At 41.2% G+C, this 19,518-nt stretch overlaps 1 protein-coding gene across 1 annotated transcript in view; it reads left to right on the plus strand.

The window, feature by feature from the left end:
* Positions 1-3,403: 3,403 nt before the first annotated feature.
* KCNMA1 (potassium calcium-activated channel subfamily M alpha 1) overlaps positions 3,404-19,518 on the plus strand; it is a gene marked incomplete at both ends in the record, with an annotated part of 433,608 nt that continues 417,493 nt past the window's right edge. Inside the window, one exon of the mRNA XM_079535276.1 lies at positions 3,404-3,712. Coding sequence (XP_079391402.1) covers positions 3,404-3,712 — 309 coding nt within the window. The remainder of the gene's footprint in view (positions 3,713-19,518) is intronic.

Consider the following 19,518-nt stretch of genomic DNA (forward strand, 5'->3'; position numbering starts at 1 on the left):
TGGAGCTACTGTGTTGAAATAGTAAATAGAAGACTAATCAGTGTAAATTTTGTGTTTACTGAGAATAGATTGCTCCAGGAAACATAGCTGGAAAACCTGGTTTGCTCTGCAGGCAATGTGAAATGCAGGTGTTAGCACTGCAGATGGAGCAGTCTGCTCCAGTGGGTTTTTTAAAGAACACTTTATAAAAAGGACACCAGAAAGCAGTCCTTTACTTATACATAGTGAGCAGTCTCCTGTGGCACTTAATTTGGCTGATACTTACTCAAATGTCATTTGTATTTCTACCTTGAAATCCATGAACAAAATACTAAGTTTCCTTCTTTATATATGCTTTGCCTTTAAAAGGCAACTCATAATAAGCAAACTTCTCTGTGACGATGCCTCACCAGGCATCAACCAGTTTATCTTTGTGTGTGAGTTTCATCACAAATATTTGCAGCATATTGAGACCTGTTTACATAAATAACAGGAGTTCACTTAGCACAGATCACTCCCTGGTATATAGTGTGACATTTATGAACTACAAGTTCCGATGCATGTATTGGCTGACTAGATTATGAATGTTTGAGGAGCCGAACTTCAGTCAGTTTTTTTGTACAGGTGCTCACAATAAAATTCCTATCCCCATCTAAGCCTTAAATGTTGCATAAACATGTTCAAAGCAAATGATTTGAGAACATAGTCTACATATTTCAGTGGACTTGGCTTGCTTGAACCTGAGTATTTCCTTGGGACCATCCTTTGTATCTGTGTGTACAGCGCTGTGGTTCAGGACTTCTGCTAGCTGTAAGGACATCTGTGAGCACCTGCAGCCTTTCTGAAGGTCAAGCATTGAGAGGCTGCATCCTGATGTCCTGTCCTCATTCCATGGTTTGCTGGTGGATGAATGGACTTGGGGATGCATGACTGCAATGGGACGGGTACTCCCTGAACTCCAACCCAGAAACCCAGAGCAAATGGCTACCGGGACTGGGTTCAGGTCCCCAGATGTGTAACCTGTCAACATGACACTGTAACTGGTGGCTTTCTACTTGCAGGGAGGGCTGATAAAGACCAGGGGACTTGGCATCACAGCATCACCCTGTGAGTGAGGCTGTGAGTGGCAACTGTGACACTTCTTTCCAACCTCTGTTCTGCACCCCAAAGTCCCAGTTAGCTCCCTTTTACAGCTGGCAGGATGTGTACCATGCAACTGAGTGTCTGTCTTCCTCTGGAATATAGCTATGCAGTGCTTCATCACTTGTACATATGTACCTCCACATTGCTGGCTCATGCTTTTTCTGTTCAGAGGCCCCTATTAACACCCCTCTGCAGAAGGAAGATCTTTGAATGAACACACCAAAGTGCAGTATTGTGGTTACTGTGCTGTTGGTCATAGTTAGACCAACAGCATTGTTATTAAACAAGAACTGCAGATGAAAGGTTTAGAGACCCATAAAAAATTCTGAAGACTCCAAGAATGTCATTACCATCACTTAAGTAAAAAATACAAACAAACTCATGGCTGCTGCAGAAACAGGCATGGCTCCTGGCACAGGTTACCAGCTCACCATCTTGCCGTGGTTGCCCGGTGCACAACACTGTGACTCTGTGGGCTGTGGAAGGCCACACTCAGGCTTTTGCATTTTGCCCATAGAAAGATGAGAGGATCTGCGTGACACTTTGTACAGCAGCTGGGTGTGCAGACCGTGTGCCAAATGAGGACTTTATTTAATAAATAAATAAAGAGATCGATAAATAAATAAATAGACAGATAAATAAATAATCATCTGCTTTACAGTGGAAATCTGAAGGGGAAAAAAAAAACAGGAGACAGCGATCCGGATTTTTTTGTCGGTTTCTCCCAGCTCCAACGCGTCACTATCAACCGTTGTTCCTATTTCTAAGGGTGAATTTCAGGAACGTTCCGGGGCCATTCGCCACACTTCCCCGCGTCCATTCACAAAAATAAAAATAAAAATAAAAATAAAAATAAAAATCCCAGAACGCTCTCGGAACAGAGCGAGCCCCGACGCCTGTTCCTCGCTCCCCGCCGCCCGGCCTCGCCAGAGCCCTCCTGCCCCGCGGGCACCTGCTGCTGCAGCTCAGCCGCCTCCCGTGACCCTGCACGGCCCTCAGCCCCGTTCAGCCCCCCTCAGCCCCGTTCCCCTGCCCCGAAGGGTGGTGGCAGCCCCCAGCCATGTCGTGCCGGGCTGCTGCGGAGCAGGGCGGGCAAAATGGGCTCCACGGGGAGCGCGGCAGCGGGGGCCGCGGCAGCGCCGTGCGTTAGCCGCTGCGTCATGACATCCTCCGAACCGGCCGCCCGCCCCCGCCCCTCTACGGCTGCGGGGACCACTGTGCGGTGACGGCGATGGACCCGCCCGGGCCGGCGGGACCTGTCGGAGCGGCCGCTCGCCGCCACCTGTGAGCAGTCTCTGTCCCTCGCCGCGCCGCGCCGCGCCCCGCCACTCGCCGGCACGCCTCCCTCGCCGCCCGCGGGACCCGGCAGCCCCATGGGGAGCCGCAGAGCCGTCTGAGCCGGCGCCCCCTCGGCGCACGCGGCGTCCCGGGCCGTCCCGCACCGCACCCTCCTGCGGAGCGCGTCCCCCGGCGGCGCGCGAGGAGGAGGGGCGGGAGCCGGCGGCGCCTCTGCGCGAGTGGGAGCAACAGCGTGAGAAGCGGCAGCCTGCGCCCTGGAGCGAGCTCCCGAAGGATGGGCGAGGAGGCGGCGGCGGCAGCGCCCGCGCAGATGGGCCAGCGGAGGATGAATTAGGAGCCACAGGAGGCTGCTGCCGGCACCGCGGGGGGAAGAGGAGAGGAAGGGGCTGGACTTGGAAGAGGAGGAGGAGGAGGAGGAGGGTGCGCGGGGGGACTGAGTATCGCTAATAACAAGTTAAAGACTAAAAACAATAATAAGAGAGCACCTCCGGGAAGATCCGCGGCGGAGGCCGAGTGATCCCCGCGGCGGCAGCGGGCTCGCAGCGCTGGGGATCTCGGAGCAACGCTCGGCGGCATCGGCGTGTGGCGGTGGTGGTGGATGATTTTTTCGGGGGTGGGCGGGCGGGGGCTGCGTATGCGGGAGAAGGAAGGGGTGGGAAGCTGAGGAGCGGACTACCTTGCCGTTATTATTATTATTTTTTATTATTTTTATTGCTATTATTTACGCCGCGCAAGGAGGACGCTCGGAATTCACCGGCCTGCCGGCTCCCGAGAAGGGACCGGGGATTGCGGCGGTCGCTTTTCTTTCTCGATTATTTTTTGTTTGTTTGTTTGTTTTGATTTGGCTTTTTGTTCTCCCTCCCGTTATTTCCCCTTTCCCGCTGAGCGGCGGCAGCAATATGGCTGGTGATGGGCTTTTTGGGGGGCGCTGGCGGCGGGAGGAGCTCTCGGCAGCCCCTGCGCGCCCGGCTCGCTGTTAGCTATGGCAAATGGCAGCGGCGGCGGCTCCTACCCGGGCGGCAGCGGCGGCGGCATTAGAATGAGTAACAATATCAACGCCAACAATCTCAACACAGACTCGTCCTCCTCCCCCGTCAATGTGCCCAAGATGGATGCGCTCATCATCCCGGTGACCATGGAGGTGCCCTGCGATAGCCGCGGACAGCGCATGTGGTGGGCTTTCCTCGCCTCATCCATGGTCACTTTCTTTGGGGGACTGTTTATCATCCTGCTGTGGAGGACCCTCAAGTACCTGTGGACTGTCTGCTGCCACTGCGGGGTCAAAAACAAGGTAACTCCCCTTCCCTTCTTTTCCCGGTGGCGGTGTGGCGGTGAGGAGGAGCGGAGCTCAGCCTCTGCCCGGGACAGCTCTCGGCGGTGCGGGAGTGCCACGGAGCTGCGGGTGGGTGAGCGGGTGGGCGGCAGCGCCGTGCCTGCTCTGCAGGGCCGCATGGGGCTGCGACACGGGGAGCGAAGGTGGCAGAGGTGGGCGAGACCCGAGAGGTGACCCCGGCTCCCCTCGCCCACATGGAGACACGGCTCTGGGGACACCGAAGTGGTAGCGCGCTGGGACGGCGCGGTTCAGAAGTTGTACGCACCGCCGGGGCCGTGCGTGGCTGACGGGCGATGGTGCTCGTTGTGCGGTGTGAGCCCTCCGTTCGCTGTGTGGGAAACTTCGGCAAAATTAATGAGGTGAACTTCTCGTTCCAGTTAGTCTTTCTAAGGCTAGTTCTACACGACTCTAGATTCTCATCTCTCACGCTTCTGTTTCAGAAATTAGGTGTAAGTATTTAGAGGTGTGAGTATCTGCTAGAGTACATTCATAAGTAAGGCACTAGATCACATTTCTCTAACCTAATTGTGATATCTTGGAAGTGACCTTTTGCGTTTTTGCCTATTACTGGCAGGAAGAAATTGCAGTACGTGCAGTAAGGTTGGCTTCTGCTCTGAAGGTCTCCATCAGGCCAAGGCTGAGATCTCACCTAGGTCCAGGCTTTCATATTTGTTTAAGACAAATGGGATAGAAAGTGTTAAGACTCTGTATTTTGTATGGGATTTTGACAGACCCCAAAATAGACCAGCAGCTGGAGTTTCTCCCCTTCCCTTTTCACATTTTTTGGATTACAAATGGAATAATATCTGCTTCAGTTATTCCTGGCACACGGACACCCACAAAAACACACACACCTTTTAATATATGGTTGCTAGGTTGCTGGTTTGCTTTGACGTACAGTGAGCTGTCTTCCCCTTTCTCCTGTCTCCTCCCCTTGAAGCAAACTCCATAAGGCTCCTCACAGCATCCAGCACCTATGGGAATCAGCACCAAAGCTGTGGTGCAAGCAGCTCCTGCTTTGCTCACCATGAGCTCAGTGAGTGCCTTGGAGTCTCAGTGAGTCCCTCTTCTGCCATTGTAAGGTGGATCACTTGTAAGGAATTGGGCCTATCTATGGAAGAAGGGAGTGCGAGAGATGGAGCGTAAATAAAAGCTTTTAACTTGGCCTTAGGCTGTAGGAAACCTCCCAGGCTGTATCATTTCTTTGTAGGCATGTCTTAATCTGTACAAAACCAAACCCAAACTTTTTCAGAGAGGTGTTAGCCGGGTATGATGACAAAGCTCAAATGCATTTGTGATAATTCACATGTCTTGTAAAGTACCATTTCCTACAAGGCAATTTTCAAGTGGTGGTGTATTTTAGAATTATGTTCAGTTTCTTTTGTGTGTATTTAGTATTCTCTGTGTGATGAGACAAAGCTGCAAAGGGGATTCTGAAGGAAAAGAAAATCCTACAGGTCATTGCCAACTGCTTCTTTCCTTGAGAGAATTAAAAGTGGAGTGAAGAGGCTTCTGCGCAGAGTTTCTAAACGTAATGTCCTGGTGGGTCTTGTTGGTCCAACAGCCCATTGTTAGGATATAGTTCAAGCAGATAGTTCAGCTCTTATTCAGTACAGAGAAGCATATCTAAATTGTCTTTAAAATCGTTTGGGCTATATGTATCTATTAGTTAAATAACAGATGTTGTTAAGGGGTTCTGACTCTTACAGTCTGAGTGATTTGACAGATGGCACTTGCGTGGGGTTGCAAAATCCGAGTGTTTCACATATGTGAGACCTGGAGGAGCTACTATGGCCATGAGCGTCCCTGGGGCAGGAGGAGAGAGGGCTTTGCAGGCAGGGGGAGATAGATGTCTCCTTTTAGGTTGTGTCTGGTATGCTAGTAAAGGTTTCCAAGTCTCTAGTGAGCAAGAACTGTCATGGACTGATTGTGCATTCCTTCCAGGCTATAATGGTTAATCTGGGGGAATTCTGTGTGGGTAAGGAGTAACTCATTAATGGAGAACGCTATTTTTACCAGTTAGGGTATTAAGGAGGAAGGAAGGTCCAGAAGTGCCTTAAACTTGGCTGTTACCAAGCACACGCTTTGTGACGCATGGTAATTTGGGATGGGCTGCCTGAGCTGCAGGTGAAAAATGCAAAAGCACACACACACTATGTCAACTGTATTGGATCTGCTAGTGAGGGCCATTTCACAAGAAGCAGCTCCTCCTGCTGTGGAACTGAAGAAATTTTCTCTGTGTTAGGACCTATCCTTCCCTCTGCTGCTCTTGTGCTGCTCCACAGGTTGCAGCAGAGCTGGCTTGCCAGCGTCCTCTCAGCCACTGCATAGAGTGATATCAGTGAGTGAGTGGAAAGAAGTCTTTCTCGTGTCTGTCTCTGGCTTCTTGCTGGATAACTCATATATACTAAAAGGAGCACAGAATTGCTATCCTAACACCTGTGTCCATATGAGTTACTGCAAGGCACTGCAAAAAGCTTCAATTTTCTTCCTGCTATGTTTTGATCTCAACATTACATTCCTCAGAATTATCAGTGATTGTCAACTTTATTTGGTGAATGTGAGCCTTTTTAATGGCTGCATGGAAGGATTTAGAACTTTTTCTCTCCTCAACTCATTGAATTTAAGGTTGGAATTTAAAATTGTGGCACAAACTATTTAACACTTTGTGGTATGAAATTCCAATATGTAGTTTTCATTTTTGTGGAGATAAAGTCGAGGTATTATAAGTTGAGAATATAAAAACTTTTGGTGATAGAATGATAAACACTGCTCCTTGAAACTTCATATTTATGTCACCGTACACTAATAGAACATTAATATTAATCATGTACTAACAGTGATTGCTGAATTTACAGGATTTGTATGCTCTATGCTTCCTTTGTGAGATTACACTAGTTAAAGTCTGAGAAAAAGAAAAATGTAAATCTTGACCTGTGTTGTCAGTATTTCATGTAATATGAACCATTGCAATTGAAGCCCTTGTTTTATTGTATTCAATTTGGTTTATAATTTTACATGTAATTTTCACAAAGTTAGCTACAGTGGTTTTGCAAAGATATAGCAAATGATGAATATTTTTTCTATAGCGTTTACATGCACATTTTAAGAGAAGACTTTGTTAAACAACTTGTCGTTTGTTTGCCTTTTGTTTGCCCCATGATGGGCTCATTCGTGTTTGTGTATTGAAGGTAGCATGTAAGATTTCCATTCAAAGGATTCTGAGCAACGCTGTTAGTTGGTCTTGTTTCTGGAAAAATATAGAAAAAGAAAGTAAATATTCACAGTGATGTACACAGTTACAAAGAGTAACTAAATATTGCAATACAATTTGTAATCTTTTTATTTTATGGATCTGTGACTGCATTTTGTGTACTCCTGAAGGGCAATTTCCATTTCATAAACATTATGTGATGCTCAGTGTTGGCTTTGAATGAACTCATAAACAAGAAAGTGGTGCTGTGGAATGTGAAAGGCCAGATCTGGGGCACACCACTCCTTGGCTGTGCAGAGAGTATGGGCTGTCTCCTTGTGAAGAGGGATGGTCTGGACCCTGTGCCCCTACTCCTTGGGGTGTCTTTGTCACTGTGTGTACCTTTGTATTTCAGTGTTTCCTCCACAGAATCCAGGACTCCTCTATGTATCAAATGAATCCCACAATTATAGATGGCAATTGCTGGTCTGCAGTGACAAGCTGCAGCAGTTTCCTGTGATATTAGTCTGCATATTTTGGAAATTTAATAAACTACAGAGTGCTAGATTGGGCCAATAGAGACTGACCAACATTCCTATTTGTTTTCAGTAGAAAAATATAAATTTTACTAGAAGTACAATATTTGCTGAACATTTTCATGAGTTAAGAGAAGTTAAGAATTTTCATCAAGGCCTGCGAGCCCTGGAACATTAATTTCTAATTTCCTTAAAACAAGAAGTGCTTCTACCACACTGCCTCTCATATAGCCAAGTTGGTTGATTTCCTAGCAGTACTTGAATAAATCTTCAAATAAAACTGAAGAGACAGACACAAAGCAAGGCACCATCTACTCAGAAAAGTAGAATACATTAGAAGACGTGTGGGTACACAATGCAGGAGATGTCTCCACTTAAATCTGCATGTGGAAACCTCACTTGGACTCCCTCAAAGAGCAGAAGGTGATGAACAACTGGGAGCTCAAGAGATTAGCAGTGGGCTGCGAAGCTTATGCCCTTCTGTCACATGCTTGATTGGGATCACAAAACAGGATCATTACCCTCCCATGGCTGTCAGGTGGTCTGTGTTTAAGTGCTCCGCGGGTGTCCTGCCACACAGGTGGCCAGCTGGGACATGGCATGGCACAAGGGTCAAGGGCTGGGAAAAGGGGAGCTGGTGGCTCTGTGCAGATGGTGTTGGGATAAGTGGAGGAGGCAGCAATGTGGAGAGGGGTGTGCAGCTCTGTGCCAAGCTGCTGGTCTGCTGTGAAATAGGAAGCACTTTCAGCTCTCTAGAGCTCGAAATGGATTTAACATTTTACAAAGACATGATCAAATTGGTTATGTATGCAGAAAAGAAAATGTATGGACAAGGATTTAAGCTGTAAACCTAACAATCTTGACAGAAATATTATTTTGATGCAGTGTAATACTTATTCTCAAGGCTTTGCAAAGCATACATTTAAGAAGAAAATCTGTGCTCAGAAAATTTGCAACTCTCACACATTTGCAAATTTGTAGGTGCTGGTTGGAAACCATTAGATTTCACAATTTTTTGCAGTTTAGCACAACATAAGAAATGCCTGCAATAGGGAATAAAAAGCTTTTTAATAACAGTGATCTACATACTCAGTTTTGAAGCTGTGGGATTTCTGAATGCGGAATGAGGACAATTTACAGTCCCAGATACAGAGACACTGAAAATTTTGAGAGCAGTGTTTCTAAGTATAAGCTCTGCAGGGACAGGATCTAATGATCATAATTAGAAAAGCAGTGATGTTCCGTGTCTGTGTTGTACTGTTACAAGAAAGTGGATTGTGAATCTTAGTCATTGAGTGTCCTTCCTGGGATGAATCTTAAGCAGTGGCAGCATTAATTTCTAGTCAGCAGGCAAAATGCAGAACAATGGTCATTGGTCCCCCCAGGGGGACTTGCGGAGATTGGCTCTGCTGCTCTGTGGAATCCAGCTCTCATTGATGAAAGTTTAGTTGAATTTCAGGGTTGGCTGGTGACTTCTGCAAGATCAAGCTCTAATTCAGAGGCAATGAAGCGTTCTAGTGTTAAATGGTAGGACAGAAGTTCCAGAGGAGTTAGCGAGATGGAAGAATAAAATAATTTTGGAATAATTTAGGAGATGAGGTGTCCTCTTGGTGTTCTATTAAGCATACTTACTGACATTGCTTATAATGATGAATTTTACATATATGAAGATCATCAGTTTTTCAGTGGGAAGTCTATAAAGTACATACAGCTCAGATAGAATTTTTCTGAGGGAAAGATTGCTGGAGCATTACGTGTGTGGATATTAATTGTTGAAAATGTATTTTTTCTCTCCCATGTATCATTTCAGTGACAAAAGAGACTGCAAATGATAATACTATCACAAAATGCTGTGTTTCTCTATTGGGTTTGGATGCTTACAGCCTGACTCTTGCTCCCACCGTGTGGAGTGCTAAACCCTATGAGATCACAAAGCTGGAGTAAAGCTTATACCAACTTCACGCAGGGCTAGGTACACAGTCCCAGATTTGACCCATGGGTTTTTAAGTGCAAGTATGCTTTCTATAGCAGATAGACTGTCTTAGCTGATAAGAGAAGGTGGCACTGTAGCAGAAGTTTCTGTTAGTTCTTTTGCCAATAATATAGCTGTACAAATAAATGAAAAAAGAAGATACTTATCTTCCATGCCTGGCAGAGATGTATTGGTCAGAAAACACCCATTTTGAATCCTGGTGGTATTAATAGTGTGAGAATACGTTGGGTTTGCATCTTTGAAAGGAACAATTTATTCCCATATATAGTATGCATAGTTCTGTTTAAATGAATGTGCTGTCACTGACATGTGTTGAGCTCAGTTTGCTTTGAGATGATATATTGCATATATTTGTGAGCTTGAGAGCTACAGAAACACTGAGAGCATTATCCAAAGCCTGTTGAAATAGAGCGAGACAATCTTAATAACTTCATTAGTTTGGACTCAGGCCTTGATGCTCACAGTGTTCTAGATGAATCAGATTTTTTTTTTCCCCAAACAATTCTTATGTTAACATTTTAAGCTTTGAAGAACTTTTTTCTTTTATTGTAGAGACATATATTTACTTGGCTTGTGGCTATTACGTCTGGAATTTCAACGTTAGAAACAGTATTTAAAAATCACATGAGGTATGCTTCCATTCCAGTTAAAACCACACCTCCATTCAGCCCCACTGCTCTTGAAAGTAAAAACTTGTGTGCATGAACTTTTGGCAGTATCATGGCATCTCTCCTGCAAACTGATGTGCATGGACAAACACTGCGTGTTTCTTAGGGAGGCAGTGTACATTTGATTGAACCGACAAAGGTCTTTTGCTCCATGGCTCGCCTGCAGACGAGTTCTGCAGGGGATGTGTTGGCAGTCCTGGAAATCCTTTTGCACATGCTTAGCGTCACCACCTCCGTTATACAGATGCACAGGTATCAGAACCGCTAACATAAAGTGGATAAAAAAAGACATCTCATTACCAAGCCAGAAGGCTGCTGAGAAGTGCTGTAACATAATAAACAATTGTAGTGTACCAAAACAACTGAGCTCGAGTTTGAGAAGCTTGTCACTATAACTGTTAGATATAGCTCTACTGCGCTGTGTTTTTATTGATTTTTATATACTGAGGAATAAATTTGTAATACAGGTTTGTTTCCTTTTGTCCAAGCAAGTGCTGACTAAATATGCCATTTTCTTTTTTTTTTTTTTCTCTGTTTCATTTATTTCATGTTATCTTCTAGATTTTTATGTAATGTGGTATCTTTTACTTTTTAAACTGAAAAGGTGACTCACTCTAAATGTGCTATTAATGATAAATTAACTTTAGCACTATTGCTGCTGGATTTATTTTCTGCTTTAAGTTTAGGGTAAACATTATAGATGTGTCTTTTAAAAAAAACTATTTGCAAGTAATGACGTATGTATTACAAAAATGGAATAATTGTAGTCTGATTTTTGTTTAAGCATTTTGCAGGTTTTTTTTTGCATTGTGAATTCTATTAAACTCACTTGTGATTACGCACTGGTATTCTGCTGGACATAAATTATTTGAAACAGATTATTAGCTTCTTTGACCTATAAAGATCATAGCTAGTATGGAGCAGTAGAACACTTCAGATGCTTTCAGATATCCTGGTGAATCCTCTAGCTACAAGTGATTCACTGTCACTTCTTGATAGTGCATTTGCCAATCAACAAGTCAATATTGTGTTTTATGTTTCCTAGGTTATCCTACTATAAATACTGTTTTGTAAGGAAGCTGATAAACTCTACTTGAGTTTTAAGGACTGAAGGAAAGAAACCTTTTTCTGCCTTTTTCTTTTTATCACTTGGAAGAAAAGAACTAGCTAGTTAGCAGAATAGTATGTTTCTATGTGGTGCAAATGCTTTTGAGCATAAAGGAATTTTTTTAATGTTTTAGTTATACACTCCTGATAAGTTGATTGTACCAGGTGGGAAGTTTTCACCAACTTCTTGTGTTGATTTTCTTCTGTTTCCAATACATTTGTATCTAGTCTTCTGACTCCATCAGCATGAGAAACGTTGTACAGGTTTGTATGTTTACACAATTTTCATATTACTTAAGGCTTTCAGGAGAAATCTATTCTTGTTTTCTTGAGTCCTTTACCATAGTTTTATTTTTTCTGCAATGGGATAAGGGTGAGCATTTGCTTTGTTGTGATTTTATAGGGAGATGTGAAACATATTGTTAAGGAGTTATATCTTTGACTGGGAGAGAGTCTGGTTTTTGGGATAAAGCCATTCAAAATTTGACCTAAGTGCTACTTTATCTCCTCTGCTCCTCCATATAGGTGTAAGTTGTTGTTATGTTGTCTTTTCATGAGTAGTAAAAGAATTCATATTCTGTATCTGTTGTTCCTAAAAAATAATAGTAAAATAAAATCAATAAAAACTCACAGTTCATTTTTGCTGTTTGCTTCACTGGAATGTGTCCCTAGAATATAATGAATTTTTCATTTTCTAAAAGTGGAAAATGCTGCCCACAGTGTTTAAGTTTGTCTCTGCTTGGACTATTTAAATGATAACAATTCAATATTAACTTAAATGATATGTACTATAGGAAAACATTGATATCCTTGAGTTGAGTGATAAGATGTAATTCCAGGAACAGAAGGAAAAAAAATATAATTCTTCTGATTTCCAATTGATGTTATTAAGTAGTGTGTAGTTTTTAAAGAAAACTCACAGCAGCTCTTTAGGTTTAGTATGTGAAATTGAAGTCAATGCTTCCCCAGAACAGTTGTTTAGACACCAGAATATGTATTTAAGATCTTACTAAGGAGTTTTATTTCAGAGATATTGATAATTTCAGATGTTTTTAGAAAGATTCATTGTTAGTCTATTCTTGAATTTTATTTTTTTATTTATTTATTTTCTGATGTTGACCTGACAGCATATCCTAGACTTCAAGCTGAATAGGATCTAGCCAATCTCTTGGCTTCATTGTTTGTGAAGTTACGCAGTCTTAAAGCTCGTTAAAGCAGCAGTATCTCTTGCATTATCATCTAATACTCTAATTTTAATTTTCTTTTCCTAAGAGATCAATACATATTCCCTAAACAAAAATACTGATTTTATTCCGTTGTTTCTTTTAGATCTTGCTCAAATAAAAAATAAGTAAGAAATGGGTTTTTAATGCTCCCATATTGAAACTTGGGAGTAATCAGAACAGGTTTCTATGTCTACAGTTATTTTAATAAGGCTGTATATAAACTTTTGCTTTTGGTGACTGTACATGTGATTACTTGTCTTTGGGCTTGCTTTATTTAAGGTGAGAAGAACCGGTGGCTTAATGAATAGGCCTTAGTTTTATTCCTGTGCTTGCTGTGTAGAAAAGTAAAACGCAGTCTTACTATTGACTGGAGAAGGTTTATTCAGAAGCATTCCTTTCTTATTAAGGAGTGGTTGAATGAAAGAATGCATTTTCATTCATGGTTTGTAGAAGGAAATACTTAAACATTTTGGGTGAAGTGTTTTTTTTTTATTAAGCAACAAAGAAAATCCAGAATTTCAAGGACTTGTCTGTTTGCTTTATGTGCATGGAGAAATAGAACATTCAGTTTTGTAACAGGTATATTTATTTCTGAAATAGCTCAAGGGTATGGCAGAAATTACTCCAGACTTGCACTGGGTTCAGAAAGAGAAGAAAGCTGTTGGTTTACAAATTACCAAAATCCTTCACTAATGATCAGCTGGGATACAGCTGCACTGTATTAACAGGTGGGTCAGGTTGAGTGACTGAGGAGGTGAGTATGTTGGAGGCTTGGATCATGGTAGGTAGATTTTGAGGCTGTTGTCAGCATTTATGCTGAGTTCATGCACCTTCAGAAGGTGAGAGAGGACTAATTAGGCTGAGAGCATGTCTGATTGCAGGATGAGTCCTGTGAAGGTGTCTGAGTTCTGTGATGTGGTGTTTACATCAAGTTTCTGACTTTATATGAAGTGAAAGTGTTGTAGACTGTATCTGATCTGATTTAATGGCTGTTGAAGCTATGAAGCTGCATCATGTATCACTTAAAAAACCACAAATCTAATCCACTTGAGCAAATTAAGCATTTTCTGGCTCCAGTATTTTTGATTGTGTTGTTATTTTGATTATATTGATAATGAGGAGACTCTCAGCAGAGCACCAGACCTCACTGTATTGAGGATGGGTTGTGACTGTCAGCTCCTAGCAGCTCTTTTTCCTTAAATGGCATAAGCATTTAAGGGTGCTCTTAGTGGGCAGAAAGGACTTCCTGGATGAAATGTGAGTACTGAGAAGTTTTAAATGTGAAGTGACTTAATTATTAAGCATCAGTCTAATTGACAGTTTATTCTAGTAGATATGGAAATATTAATTTCTTGATGTCCATTTGGTGAATATGGCTTTGTTTACTTTAATATTTTAGATCAAGAATGAATGTACTTTTGAAAGTAAACTCTAGGTTTTCAGGAGTTGCTAAGTGGATTGCCTTTAGTGGAAGCCATGCAGTAAGATGAGCTCCAGTGCAACTGATAGCTGCATTCACATTCTATCTTCAGAGCTAGCCTTGAGGGTACAATTGCTGAAGGACAGCTAGCAGGGAGCTCTGAGATTCCCTTAATAGACCTTGATTTTTGCAAATAGCAGTTAGTCTCTGATTAGACTGTACTTTTAGGGAAAAATGCTAGAATAGGTTTTTTGGAAAGTTTCTGCCTTTCCTTTCTTTTTGAGGTGAGATTTTTAAATTTATTTTAAACCAGTTCAACCTATACAGTTACCTACAATTGTATTTCTAGAGAGCTCTTTCTGTTACAGTGTTGTAACATTGTTTTTGGAATTGTGTTTGCTCTTCTGGGCTTCTGTCTGTGCCTGCGCTGCTGCGGCCCTGGCTGGCTTCCCCAGGTTGGCTGCATGCTGAGGATGGGGCAGTGAACCAGCTGGCTGGCAAAGGTGCTGGTGAGACCTGCGACTTTGGATGACACATAATGGCCTTAAAATGTCACAGGTTGGACTGTGAAAGAGCTATTGATTTCAGTATAAATATTCCAAAATGACCTCTTATTTTTTTTTATTGATTTTATGAGAATTTTGGAGAGTTGATATGGATGAAGGTATTTTGTAACCTGGCTGAGAAGAAAAGAAATTGCTTTGGGACGGTCTGTTAAAGCAAGTTTTGCCTCTTTGACCTAGGGAAAAAAAAAAAAAAGAAGTATCATAGTCCATGATAAGAGCTGATAAAGCTTAGTGTTCAAAGTGTTTTCAGGGTTCTCTTGACATCAGTGAGAACTGGGGAAAGGAAAGCTCTTTTACTTTTAAAACATTTCATGGAATGGAAAGATTCAATGAAAGGTAAAAGTTCCCCTCTTGGAAGCTTCTGGAAATATAAAAAGATTGTAAAGATTGTCTTTTGTATATTTGTACTGTCAGCTCAGTAAAAAAAATGTTCTTTTATTAGCAAGAAGTAGAGGCACCTTTGAAGTGTGGGCTTTTTTTAATCATTATATTTTTCAGATTGAATTGTTTTTTCTTTGGGACAAGAAATTTTAGTCTTGGAAACAGACTTTTTTTCAGAGGTGAATGTCTAACTGTAGTTTCTGTTGGTTTATAAAATATAGCTTGGATTTTCAAGAGTATTCCAATTTGGCTACTGTAGGCTATTGTTCCTATAGAAAATGCACATTGTTTTTTTGAAAAACTGATAGACCTAATTGTGATGAGTAAATGAAAATGTGCTTGGTAAGCTGATAGAAGTGGCTGTTCATCTGTAACATCTTAGAGCTAATTGCATGTCTGAAGAATATAGTAGTGCTTTAGCCGTTAATGTTGGTTAGAGATTTCATCATGTCTTTGAATTTGGATTGGTTTCTGGGTATTTGATTTTATTTGGCCAAGTTATTTTTTTTTTGCTTATTTGGGTTTATTTCTCATAGCTTAAAAGACTAACAAGCTATATTTAAATATTAGATATTATTTTTATTTTTAAAAATGACTGATTTTTAAATTAGTGGTTTAGTGCGTATTCTTTTGTAGAGAATACTACATTGATTTTAAGTATTGGAAAAATCATTGTTCAGAACTTGATTACAGGTTGCTTCTATTTGCCTTCTGGCCTAAGGCTTTTGATGTCACATGATCTTGAGTTAGCACTTTTAAGCAGAACTGTGGAGGAGAAAACTTGATGTTCTTATGTGGTTACTTGACACCAGGAGCTGAAATGACATGAAGATGTTTTAGTATCAGAAGAGATGCGTTATACAGGCAGACTCCAGAGAGGTGGCAATGCTGGTTGTAAGCCAGTCTGTGTTTCATATTCATGTTTGAAGCAAAACTTATTCTTCTGCTGGGTTGAATCTCCTGCACGATTTAAGCTCAATTCAGAGGACTGAAAGGTTTTAGTAGTATTTTCTACAAGTGGGAAAATTCATTACAGGAGCTCTAGAGCAGTGCTTTAAAATGTTCCACTGTATACAAGGAGCATAGTGTATTTGAAATTGGACTTAGCAACTTGAAAGGTCCTTTTGAAACCTCAAAACACCCAAATGAGATGCTGAACGCTGTTTTATTATAGGAGTATTCAAAAGCCATGCAGTTTCCTGTCAAGTCCTATTGCTGGTTTTCACAAAGGGGTTATCCTTTGCACCATGCATCTAATGTTCTGAGTTTAGGTGGTAAGGAGTGACAGGAGAGAAGGGGGTTATAAAGTATTGGTTTGGCCATGCGTCTGCAGAGCCTCCTGATGATAAGAATGAGCAGAAGTCTTCATTAGCAGCTTCCTGCTCCTTAGTTAGAGTTACTAAGGAAATGTGGCTTGCAAATTCTTTAAAGCAGTTGCCATTTTAAAAGAACTGCAGGCGGTTAAAACTAGCGTAAGCAGGTAATAAAAGAATTTTAAAGTCTCCATGAAACAAAAATTTAGCTGCAGCACATTGAGGGGTTTGTTTGAAAGAATCAACAATTAAAATGATGGGATGAAAACTTAAAAGGAGGGAATCTATGTAGTTTGGTATGCAGAATTTATGCAATGCACACTGTGCATACACAAACTGATGAACATGCTTGTTGCGTAGCTTTTTTTTTTTTTTTTTGACTACCTAAATTCACACTGACTCTGAAGAATAAGGTTACTTTTAGAGTCTAGGAAGGTTCCCAGCGAAACATATGCTTGTTGATTGTACTATTTTTAGCTTCTTTGAACAACACGTGTTCTCCCCAGATATTTATTTGTGAATGTTGTATTCTGTTCTTAAAAGGAAAATCTCCATCTAGGTTCTTTTTCTGTAACCAAGAAAGGAAAGAATCAGGGTTCTTGTCAGTGCTTTACTCGTTTGAAATCCTAGGAGACAGGGCAAATTAATTAAATTTAAAATGGGCCCATCTGGTAGTGTTAGCAGTGCCAGGGGAGAACAGGTGAAAGAATCTGAGCCAGAATAAACATACAATGTATTATGTAACTTGTAATTTGTATGTAACTTGTAGCACATTACAAACAAAAGAATAATCCATGTTAGATTATTTACTGTTTATTTAGAGCATCATTTATAAGTCAAAGGGTTCACGTGATATTGCATTTCAAAAACTTGTTTCTGTTGTACTGCTAATAAACTTGATATTTTTTTGCTGTTAATAAGACGCATGCAATTAATCCATCCTATAAAAAGTATGCAACTACCTATATGTGTTTGCTTGAAAATTAATGGATTGAAATTATTTGAACTGAAAAAGGTCACCATTTTTATATATAATAGTATAACTGTTTAGATGAAAAACTATTATCCTTAATTAAAATGATCAAAAGTATGCTATTAATCAGTCTTGTTTTGAAACAGGTATTTCTGTAAGAATAATACAGAATCTCTGCAGGTGTTTTTGCTGCCCAAATTACCTTGTACTTTCCACTACATTCAATGCAGTCATAGTATCACTGGGAATAGAAATGTAAAATGATTGTAAGAATTGAATTGTATTACCTTAGTTGGGAGGCATGCAAAAGGTAAACAGTGTAAACACTGCAAAGAACTGAATTAGATTAGAAAAGAAATGGCAGGGAAGAGATTAAGGGATTGTATCTGTCTGTAGTTTGGCAGTGTTCTTTAATGCACATGCCGTTTCTGTAATGGCACAAGTTAAGCATGATTTCTGTGTCATTGGCTGTGTTGTGGAGCATATATTTTATAGGAGACTTCTAATGCGCAGTGTTTGTGGAAATGTTTCATGAGGACAGAGCAGGTGCTTGGGCCTTTTGGCACGAGTCTAAAAGAAATGGAGGGAATAGGGCATAGAGCTTTTTTGAACACTAGAAGCTGATTGGTTAGATATTTATCGAGATTGAAGAAATGTCATTACCTGCCTTTAAATGAAATTTCACCCTCATCCATTGTAGCTTCTTTTTTTTTCCTTTTTTTTTTTTTTTTTTTTTTTTTTTTCCCCCCCCTCTGCTTTCTTTGAGCTTTTATTTCCTACTGTGTAATTTTCACCTTTTGGGAACCACAGCACAAAAGCCGGATGACAATTTCACATGAATTTGTCTCATTTTACTTGAATTTCCAGTCCTTAGAGTGAAAGATTTGAGATTCCTTGGTAGATTACATAAATCTTGGCTGACTTTTCATAGAGGAGAGAATTGAATTTCATTTTTAATAAATAATGTAGTTCTGCCCAAATTGGAATGCTTAAGAACTGTCAGTTCAACTGCATTTTATTTACTGGGGAAAGGAAAAAGTTGAATTTATAAAAATCTTCTTTTCTGACAGAATATAAATATTTAACTTCTTCTTAAAAGTATTTATTTTCTGTTTCTTTACTGTAAAGTAAAACAACCAAAGCAAATTAAAAGCTTGATTCACATTCTTATTTCAAGTTTAGTATCTTGACATATCCTTATAGTTGCAAGGAGATCTTTCTGAGTAATAAGTAAATTTGTTGAACTTGAAGTTCTATGCAATACATAAATTCTGCTTTCAGCCTAGCTGTTCTCTGTGAATGTTTCAATTCCTAGGACATAGCTGTATCCTGTATTTATAAAAGACATACATTTTTGTGTATTATGTATGTCTAAATCTGTTATTAACAGTTACACCAAAGTTAGGAGTTTCTGTATTATGCTGCTCTATCAGGATAAATGAACTTGATGCTCATTTTGATGTCTAAAATAAACTGCAGAAAGCATGCGAGAGTAAGTAATTTGATATGTTTCTTGCTTTGTGGAGTTAAATTCTACAACTCCCCCCAAATCAATTAAATAATAAGGAAGGATTTAGCGTCCAAATGACTATAAAAGCTGTGGGCAGCCACTTAATATGTTGCATTGGTTTTCAATAAATCTTCTATTTTCTTACCATTGTAGATTTGTTAAGAACTTTGTGGTTTATTTGTTGAAATAGCTATTATAGCAGAGACGTAAATGTTGTAACAGGCAAACTTCACAGCAACACGGAATGGCTTGGGTTGGAGGGGACCTTAATGCCCATCCAGTTCCAACCCTCTGCCGTGGGCAGGGCTGCCACCTATCAGGTCCAGCTGCCCAGGGCCCCATCCAACCTGACCTTGAAAACCTCCAGTGATGGAGCATCCACAGCTTCTTTGGGCAGTCTGTGGCAGTGACTCAACACACTGAGCAAAGAATTTCTTGCTCCCATCTCATCTAACCCCCCCCGCCCCCATCTGTTAGGGCAAGAGTGAAAAATTTTAAACTATTACTATCAGTCCATGTAAAAAGCCTGTTTCCTTCCTTTTTATTAGCTCTCTTTACGTACTAGAAGCCTGCAATAAGGTCCTCCAAGAGCCTTCTATTTTCCATACTGATCAAACCCAAGTCCCTCTGCCTTTCTTTATAGTGGAGGTGCTCCAGCCTTCTGTGTGTTTTCATGACCCTCCTTTGGACCCACTCAAACAACTCCATTCCTTGTGCTGGTGGTCCCAGACCTGGATACAGTACTCCAGAAGGGGCCTCGTGAAGGGAGAGTGGAGGGGAGCAATTGTGCTATTCACTTCACTGGCCACCCCTCTTTTGATGCAACCCAGGATGCAGTTGACCTTCCAAGCTGTAAGTGCTCACTGTGAGCTGTGTCA

This window comes from Tetrao urogallus (assembly GCF_951394365.1).
Source record: "Tetrao urogallus genome assembly, chromosome: 5".
NCBI classification, from domain to species: Eukaryota; Metazoa; Chordata; class Aves; order Galliformes; family Phasianidae; genus Tetrao; species Tetrao urogallus.